This window comes from Meleagris gallopavo, unplaced genomic scaffold (genome assembly GCF_905368555.1).
Source record: "Meleagris gallopavo unplaced genomic scaffold, MGAL_WU_HG_1.1 scaffold_12, whole genome shotgun sequence".
Lineage (NCBI taxonomy): Eukaryota > Metazoa > Chordata > Aves > Galliformes > Phasianidae > Meleagris > Meleagris gallopavo.
Window position 1 is genome coordinate 44,908 of NW_028147026.1, and position 10,093 is coordinate 55,000.

General features: G+C 59.2%; 1 protein-coding gene across 1 annotated transcript in view; it reads left to right on the top strand.

Annotated features, from left to right (window-relative positions):
- The first annotated feature begins 2,930 nt into the window (after positions 1 to 2,930).
- Positions 2,931 to 10,093, top strand: part of TACO1 (translational activator of cytochrome c oxidase I) — a 26,419-nt gene continuing 19,256 nt past the window's right edge. Inside the window, exons 1-2 of the mRNA XM_085215256.1 lie at positions 2,931 to 2,990; positions 8,508 to 8,546. Of these exons, the coding sequence (XP_085071382.1) occupies positions 2,931 to 2,990; positions 8,508 to 8,546 (99 nt within the window). The remainder of the gene's footprint in view (positions 2,991 to 8,507; positions 8,547 to 10,093) is intronic.

Here is a 10,093-nt window from a genome sequence, read left to right on the forward strand (position 1 = left end):
CCCATAGAGCCCCATAGCTGCCCCATAGCTGCCCATAGAGCCCCTGCCCCATAGCTGCCCATAGCTGACCCATAGTGAGCCCATAGAGCCCCATAGCTGAGCCATAGAGCCCCATAGCTGCCCATAGGCCCATAGCCCCCATAGAGCCCATAGCGACCCATAGAGCCCATGCTGCCCCATAGAGCCCATAGAGCCCCATAGCTGCCCTAGACCCATGACCCCATAGCTGCCCCATAGCACCCATAGAGCCCCATAGCTGACCCATAGCTGAGCCCATAGACCCCATAGGCCCATAGCTGCCCCATAGCCCCATAGCCCCCATAGCTGACCCATAGCTACCCATAGAGCCCCATAGCTGACCATAGGCCCATAACCCCCCATAGCTGACCCATAGAGCCCATAGTGCCCCATAGCTGCCCCATAGCTGACCCCATAGAGCCCCATAGCTGCCCCATAGACCCATAGGCCCCATAGCTGCCCCATAGGCCCATAGAGCCCCATAGCTGCCCATAGCTGCCCCATATGAGCCCATAGAGCCCCATAGCTAGCCCATAGAGCCCCATAGCTGAGCCCATAGAGCCCCTCTGACCCCATAGAGCCCCATAGCCCCATATGAGCCCATAGGCCCCTGACCCCATAGAGCCCCTACTGCCCATAGCACCCATAGAGCCATAGCTCCCATACCTGCCCAACTAGCCCCATAGGCCCCATAGCTGCCCCATAGCTGCCCCATAGAGCCCATAGAAGCCCGACCCCATAGACCCATAGAGCCCCATAGCTGCCCCATAGCTGAGCCCAGCCCGACCAAGAGCCCCATAGCTGCCATAGCAAGCCCCCATAGCCCCAGCCCTAGCCCCATAGAGCCCCATACTGACCCCATAGAGCCATAGAGCCCCATAGCTGCCCCATAGAGCCCCATAGCTGACCCCATAGACCCCATAGCTGCCCATAGTGCCCCATAGCACCCCATAGAGCCCATAGGACCCCATAACTGCCCCATAGAGCCCCATAGCGCCCCATAGCTAGCCCATAGCTGACCCATAGAGCCCCATAGCTGCCCCATAGCTACCCATAAGCCCCATAGCTGACCCATAGAGCCCCACTGACCCCATAGAGCCCCATACAGCTGCCCCATAGCTGAGCCCATAGAGCCCCATAGAGCCCCATAGCTGCCCCATAGCTACCCCATAGAGCCCCATAGCGCCCCATAGCTGACCCCATAGAGCCCCCCCCATAGCTGACCCCATAGAGCCCCATAGCTGCCCCATAGCCCCATAGAGCCCCATAGCGACCCCATAGCACCCCATAGAGCCCCATAGCTGCCCCATAGCACCCCATAGAGCCCCATAGCTGACCCCATAGAGCCCCATAGCTGCCCCATAGCTGCCCCATAGCTGCCCCATAGACCCCATAGCTGCCCCATAGCGACCCCATATGAGCCCCATAGAGCCCCATAGCTAGCCCATAGGCCCCATAGCTGACCCCATAGAGCCCCACCGACCCCTACATAGCACCCCATAGAGCCCCATAGCTGCCCCATAGCACCCCATAGAGCCCCAACCGACCCATAGACCCCATAGAGCCCCATAGCTGCCCATAGCACCCCATAGAGCCCCAGCTGCCCCATAGCTGCCCCATAGAGCCCCATAGCTGCCCCATAGCCCCATAAGCCCCATACTGCCATGACCCATAGAGCCCCACGACCCCATAGAGCCCCATAGCCCCATAGCTGCCCCATAGCTGACCCCATAGAGCCCCACCGACCCCATAGCACCCCATAGAGCCCCATAGCTGCCCCATAGCTGACCCCATAGAGCCCCACCGACCCCATAGCACCCCATAGAGCCCCATAGCTGCCCCATAGCACCCCATAGAGCCCCACCGACCCCATAGCACCCCATAGAGCCCCATAGCTGCCCCATAGCACCCCATAGAGCCCCAACTGACCCATGGCCCATGCACCCCATAGAGCCCCATAGCTGCCCCATAGCACCCCATAGAGCCCCGACCCCATAGCACCCCATAGAGCCCCATAGCTGCCCCATAGCTGACCCCATAGAGCCCCACCGACCCCATAGCACCCCATAGAGCCCCATAGCTGCCCCATAGCACCCCATAGAGCCCCACCGACCCCATAGCACCCCATAGAGCCCCATAGCTGCCCCATAGCACCCCATAGAGCCCCATACTGACCCCATAGACCCCATAGAGCCCCATAGCTGCCCCATAGCACCCCATAGAGCCCCATAGCTGCCCCATAGCACCCCATAGAGCCCATGACCCCATAGACCCATAGAGCCCCATAGCTGCCCCATAGCACCCCATAGAGCCCCACTCGACCCCATAGCACCCCATAGAGCCCCATAGCTGCCCCATAGCACCCCATAGAGCCCCACCGACCCCATAGCACCCCATAGAGCCCCATAGCTGCCCCATAGCTGACCCCATAGAGCCCCACCGACCCCATAGCACCCCATAGAGCCCCATAGCTGCCCCATAGCTAACACCCATAGAGCCCCACCGACCCCATAGCACCCATAGAGCCCCATAGCTGCCCCATAGCACCCCATAGAGCCCCACCGACCCATAGCACCCCATAGAGCCCCATAGCTGCCCATAGCACCCATAGAGCCCCACCGACCCCATAGCACTCCCATAGAGCCCCATAGCTGCCCCATAGCACCCCACAGAGCCCCTGACCCATAGCACCCCGTAGAGCCCCATAGCTGCCCCATAGCACCCCATAGAGCCCCTGACCCCATAGAGCCCCATAGCCCATAGCTGCCCCATAGCACCCCATAGAGCCCACCCCATGCCCCATAGAGCCCCATAGAGCCCATAGCTGCCCCATAGCACCCCTCCCCCACCCATAGATCCCCCATAGACCCCCCTACCCCAGCGACCCCATAAGGGCGGTTATGGGGCCGGCCATGGCGCTGCTGCCGCGCTATGGGGCCGCCGCTTCCTTCCGCCCCACAACGGAAAAGGATGTGGGGTGGGGGTGGGCGCTGTGGGGCGCCAATGGGGCCGCAAAGGGGTGGGGGGGGGGGGGAGTCTGGGGGGGATTTTGGGGTCTGGGGGGTCTGGGGGAGATTTGGGGTCTGGGGGTTTGGGGTCTGGGGGGATTTTGGGGTCTGGGGGGATTTTGGGGTCTGGTGGTTTGGGGTCTGTAGGGTTTGGGGTCTGTAGGGGATTTTGGGGTCTGTAGGGATTTGGGGGGCTGGGGGTTTTGGGGTCTGGGGTTTGGGGGTCTGGGGGGGTTGGGGTTTGTAGGGGATTTTGGGGTCTGGGGGCGATTTTGGGGTCTGGGGTTTGGGGTCTGTATGGGGATTTTGGGGTCTGGGGGTTTGGGGTCTGTGTGGGGATTTTGGGATCTGCGGGGGATTTTGGGGTCTGTATGGGGATTTTGGGGTCTGCGGGGGTTGGGGTCTGTAGGGGAATTGGGGGGCTGGGGGTTTTGGGGTCTGGGGTTTTGGGGTCTGGGGGGGTTGGGGTTTGTAGGGGATTTGGGGGTCTGGTGGTTTGGGGTCTGTATGGGGATTTTGGGGTCTGCGGGGGATTTTGGGGTCTGTAGGGGATTTTGGGGTCTGTGGGGGTTGGGGTCTGTAGGGGATTTGTGGGGCTGGGGGTTTTGGGGTCTGGGGGGGTTGGGGTTTGTAGGGGATTTTGGGGTCTGGGGGGGGATTTTGGGGTCTGGGGGGATCATTGTGGGGTCTGGGGGGGGTTAATTATGGGGACCGTGGGGGATTTTGGGGTCTATAGGGCATCGTGGGGGTAATAGGGGGTATTTTGGGGGAAAAACAGGTATTTGTGGGGAAAAAGGGGACCCATAGGGACCCATAGAGACCCATAGAGACCCCATAGAGACCCATAGAGACCCATAGAGACCCATAGAGCCCCATAGAGACCCATAGAGACCCACAGGGACCCATAGGGACCCATAGAGACCCATAGAGCCCCATAGAGACCCCATAGAGACCCATAGAGACCCATAGAGCCCCATAGAGCCCCATAGAGACCCCATAGAGCCCCATAGAGACCCCATAGAGCCACATAGAGCCCCATAGAGCCCCATAGAGACCCCATAGAGACCCCATAGAGCCCCATAGAGACCCATAGAGACCCATAGAGACCCCATAGAGCCCCATAGAGCCCCATAGAGACCCCATAGAGACCCCATAGAGCCCCATAGAGACCCCATAGAGCCCCATAGATCCCCATAGAGCCCCATAGAGCCCCATAGAGCCCCATAGAGACCCCATAGAGCCCCATAGATCCCCATAGAGACCCATAGATCCCCATAGAGACCCATAGAGCCCCATAGAGACCCATAGAGCTCCATAGAGACCCATAGAGACCCCATTGTCCCCATTGTCCCCATTGTCCCCATTGTCCCCATTGTCCCCATTGTCCCCAATGTCCCCATTGACCCCATTGACCCCATTGCTCCCATTGCCCCCATTGTCCCCATTGTCCCCATTGCCCCCATTGCCCCCATTGCCCCCATTGACCCCATTGTCCCCATTGTCCCCATTTCCCCCCATTGCCCCCATTGTCCCCATTGTCCCCATTGCCCCCATTCCCCCATTTTCCCCATTGTCCCCATTGCCCCCATTGTCCCCATTGTCCCCATTGCCCCCATTGCCCCCATTGTCCCCTTTCCCCCATTGTCCCCATTGTCCCCATTGTCCCCATTGTCCCCATTTCCCCATTCCCCCCATTGTCCCCATTGTCCCCATTGTCCCCATTGCCCCCATTGTCCCCCATTGTCCCCATTGTCCCCATTCCCCCATTCCCCCATTGTCCCCCATTGTCCCCATTGCCCCCATTGTCCCCATTGTCCCCATTGCCCCCATTGCCCCCATTACCCCCATTGTCCCCAATGTCCCCATTGTCCCCATTGTCCCCATTGTCCCCCATTGCCCCCAATGTCCCCATTGCCCCCATTGCCCCCATTGTCCCCATTGCCCCCATTGCCCCCATTACCCCCAATTCCCCATTGTCCCCATTGTCCCCATTACCCCCATTGTCCCCATTGTCCCCATTGTCCCCATTGCCCCCATTGTCCCCATTGTCCCCATTGCCCCCATTGTCCCCCATTGTCCCCATTGTCCCCATTGTCCCCCATTGCCCCCATTGTCCCCATTGTCCCCATTGCCCCCATTGCCCCCATTGTCCCCATTGTCCCCATTACCCCCTATTGTCCCCATTGCCCCCATTGCCCCCATTGTCCCCATTCCCCCATTGCCCCCATTTTCCCCCATTGCCCCCATTGTCCCCCTTGTCCCCATTGCCCCCATTGTCCCAATGTCCCCATTGCCCCCATTGTCCCCATTGTCCCCATTGCCCCCATTGTCCCCATTGTCCCCATTGTCCCCATTGCCCCCATTGCTCCCATTGTCCCCATTGCCCCCATTGCCCCATTGCCCCCATTGCCCCCATTGTCCCCATTGCCCCCATTGTCCCCAATGCCCCATTGCCCCCATTGTCCCCATTGTCCCATTGCCCCCATTGTTCCCATTGTCCCCATTGTCCCCATTGCCCCCATTGCCCCCATTGCCCCCATTGCCCCCATTGTCCCCATTGTCCCCATTTCCCCCCATTGCCCCCCATTGCCCCATTGCCCCCATTGTCCCCATTGTCTCCATTGCCCCATTGCCCCCATTGTCCCCATTGCCCCCATTGCCCCCCATTGCCCCCATTGCCCCCATTTCCCCCATTGCCTCCCATTGTCCCCCATTGTCCCCATTACCCCCATTGCCCCCATTGCCCCATTGTCCCCATTGTCCCCATTGCCCCCATTTCCCCCATTGTCCCCCATTGTCCCCATTGTCCCATTGTCCCCATTGACCCCCATTACCCCCCATTGTCGCCATTGTCCCATTGTCCCCATTGTCCCCATTGCCCCCATTGCCCCCATTGCCCCCATTACCCCCATTGTCCCCATTGCCCCCATTGTCCCCATTGCCCCATTGTCCCCATTGTCCCCCATTGTCCCCATTGCCCCCATTGTCCCCATTGTCCCCATTACCCCCCATTGTCCCCATTGTCCCCATTGTCCCCATTGCCCCCATTGCTCCCATTGTCCCCATTGCCCCCATTGCCCCCATTGTCCCCATTGCCCCCATTGCCCCCATTGCCCCCATTGTCCCCATTGCCCCCATTGTCCCCATTGCCCCCATTGCCCCCCATTGCCCCCATTGCCCCCATTTCCCCCATTGCCTCCCATTGTCCCCCATTGTCCCCATTACCCCCATTGTCCCCATTGTCCCCATTGTCCCCATTGTCCCCCATTGTCCCCATTGTCCCCATTGCCCCCATTTCCCCCATTGTCCCCCATTGTCCCCATTGTCCTCATTGTCCCATTGACCCCCATTACCCCCCATTGTCGCCATTGTCGCCATTGTCCCCATTGTCCCCATTGTCCCCATTGTCCCCATTGCCCCCATTGTCCCCATTGTCCCCATTGTCCCCATTGTCCCCATTGTCCCCATTGCCACCATTGCCCCCATTGTCCCCATTGTCCCCATTGTCCTCATTGTCCCCATTGACCCCCATTACCCCCCATTGTCCCCATTGTCCCCATTGTCCCCATTGCCACCATTGCCCCCATTGCCCCCATTGCCCCCATTGTCTCCATTGCCCCCATTGCCCCCATTGTCCCCATTGTCCCCATTGACCCCATTACCCCCCATTGTCCCCATTGCCCCCATTGTCCCCATTGCCCCCATTGTCCCCATTGTCCCCATTGTCCCCCTTACTCCCTATTGTCCCCATTGCCCCCATTGCCCCCATTGTCCCCATTGTCCCCATTGTCCCCATTGCCCCCATTGTCCCCATTTTCCCCATTACCCCCCATTGCCCCCATTGCCCCCATTGCCCCCATTGTCCCCATTGCCCCCATTGCCCCCATTGTCCCCATTGCCCCCATTGTCCCCATTGTCCCCATTGCCCCCATTGTCCCCATTGTCCCCTATTGCCCCCATTGCCCCCATTGCCCCCATTGTCCCCATTGTCCCCATTGCCCCCATTGTCCCCATTGTCCCCATTGTCCCCTATTGCCCCCATTGTCCCCATTGCCCCATTGCCCCCATTGTCCCCATTGTCCCCATTGTCCCCATTGTCCCCATTGCCCCCATTGCCCCCATTGTCCCCATTGCCCCCATTGCCCCCATTGCCCCCATTGCCCCCATTGTCCCCATTGCCCCCATTGCCCCCATTGTCCCCATTACCCCCATTGTCCCCTATTGCCCCCATTGCCCCCATTGCCCCCATTGTCCCCATTGTCCCCATTGCCCCCATTGTCCCCATTACCCCCATTGTCCCCCATTGTCCCCATTGCCCCCATTGCCCCCATTGCCCCTATTGTCCCCATTGCCCCCATTACCCCCCATTGCCCCCATTGCCCCCATTGTCCCCATTGCCCCCATTGCCCCCATTGTCCCCATTGTCCCCATCGTCCCCATTGCCCCCCATTGTCCCCATTGTCCCCCATTGTCCCCATTGCCCCCATTGCCCCCATTGTCCCCATTGCCCCCATTGTCCCCCATTGTCCCCATTGCCCCCATTGTCCCCCATTGCCCCCATTGTCCCCATTGCCCCCATTGCCCCCATTGCCCCCATTGCCCCATTGTCCCCATTGCCCCCATTGTCCCCATTGTCCCCTATTGCCCCCATTGTCCCCATTGCCCCCATTACCCCCATTGCTCCCATTGCCCCCATTGCCCCCATTGTCCCCATTGCCCCATTGTCCCCCATTGCCCCCATTGCCCCCATTGTCCCCATTGTCCCCATTGCCCCCATTGTCCCCATTGTCCCCATTACCCCCATTCTCCCCATTGTCCCCATTGTCCCCATTGTCCCCATTACCCCCATTGCCCCCATTCTCCCCATTGCCCCCATTGCCCCCATTGTCCCCATTGCCCCCATTGCCCCCATTGCCCCCCATTGTCCCCATTACCCCCCATTGTCCCCATTGTCCCCATTGTCCCCATTGCCCCCATTGCCCCCATTGTCCCCATTGTCCCCATTGCCCCCATTGCCCTCATTGTCCCCATTGCCCCCATTGCCTTCTTTTATTGTCATTTCACCCCCCCCATACTGTGATTTTGGGTGAAAAAAACCCATTTTTGGTAAAAAAAGGGACCTTTGGGGTCCGTTTGGGATCCACTCGGACATTTATGGGTGCTTTGGGGTCAAAACTGAGCTTTTTGGGGTCCTTCCTGTCCGCTTTCCTTGTGCCCTCGGTGACTCAACGGATGAAACGCGATTTGGGGTTTAAAAAAACCCCTTTTTTGGTAAAAAAAAAAAAAAAATGGCACTTTTGGGGATCCGTGCGGACGTTCGTGGGGCCATTTTGGGGTAAAATCGGCCTTTTTGGGGCCTCCACCCCTTCCTCCATTGCCCCTAAAAACCCCCTGCTGTGGGTTCGCCCCTCCCACCGGAAGTGACGTCAGAGGGGGAGGGAAAAGGGGCGGGGCGACGCGCGGACGTGGTGACGTCGGGAGCGCGCCACTTCCGGTTCCCACGCTCCGTTGCGGCGGGCGGTAATGGGAGCAAGGGGGGGGGGGGGGAGGGGGATTTTTGGGGTCGTTTTGGACTTTTGGGGATTTTGGGGGACTTTTGGGGGGTTGGGGGGACATTAGGGGGCATTATGGGATGTCTGCGGCCGTATGGGTCGTTATGGGGTCGTTATGGGGTATGTGGGTCCTTATGGGGTCGTTATGGGGTGTGTGGGGCCACATAGGGCCATTATGGGATTTGGGGGTCCTTATGGGGTCCTTATGGGGTCGTTATGGGGTGTGTGGGGCCATATAGGGTCATTATGGGATTTGGGGTTCCTTAAGGGGTCCTTATGGGGTCGTTATGGGGTATGTGGGCCCTTATGGGGTCGTTATGGGGTGTGTGGGGCCACATAGGCCCATTATGGGATTTGGGGGTCCTTATGGGGTCCTCATGGGGTCGTTATGGGGTATGTGGGTCCTTATGGGGTCGTTATGGGGTGTGTGGGGCCATATAGGGTCATTATGGGATTTGGGGGTCCTTATGGGTTCCTTATGGAGTCGTTATGGGGTCGTTATGGGGTATGTGGGTCCTTATGGGGTCGTTATGGGGTATGTGGGTCCTTATGGGGTCGTTATGGGGTGTGTGGGGCCATATAGGGTCATTATGGGATTTGGGGTCCTTATGGGGTCGTTATGGGGTCGTTATGGGGGTTTTTGGGGCCCATATTTGGGTCATTATTTTGGAAAATTTGGGGGGTCCTTATGGGGTCGTTATTGGGGCCCCCATGGGGGGGTTTTTTTTGGGGCCCTATAGGGTCATTAAAAATTTGGGTTTCCCCCCGGGGGCCCCCCCGGCTTTGGGGGTTTTTGGGGGTTATGGGGTCTTTTGGGGGGGGTGGGGGGCCCAAAAAGGGCACTATGGGGTTTGGGGGCCTTTTGGGGGGGTTTTTTGGGGCTTTTTAAGGGGGGTGGGGGTTTGGGGTCGGGAAAAGGGGGTTGGGGCCCCCAAAAAGGGGTTTCCCCCAAAGGGATTTGGGTTCCTTTGGGTCTGTGGGGCCATATAGGGGGGTTATGGGGGGGTTTTTGGTTTTTCCCTTAAAGGGGGGGTTATTGGGGGCGTTATGGGGGTTTTTGGGCGGTTTTTTGGGGGTTCCCCCCCCCCCTTTTTTGGGGGGGGGGGGGCCCCCAAAGGGGTTTTAAAAAGGGCCCCTTTTTGGGGTTTTGGGGGGGGTTTTGGGGGAAATTTTTGGGGGGTTTTGGGCCCCTTAAAGGGGGGGTTTTTTGTGGGTCCTTAATTGGGGGGTTTTTTGGTTTTTTGGGTCCCTTTTTGGGGCTTAGGGGTTTTGGGGGCCCCCTTTTGGGGTTTATGGGCCCCCGGGGGGGGTTTTTCCTTTTGGGGTTTTTTTTTTTGGGGTTTTTGGGGGGCCCCCTAAGGGGGGCCCCCGGGGGTTTGGGGGCCCCCTTTTTGAGGGGGTTTTTGATGTTGTGGGCTCTTTTTGGGGCCCCCAAAAAGGGGGGGGGCCTTAAGGGGGGTTAAAGGGATTTGGGGGTTCCCAAAAACTGGGCCATATGGGGGCCCCTTTTTGGGG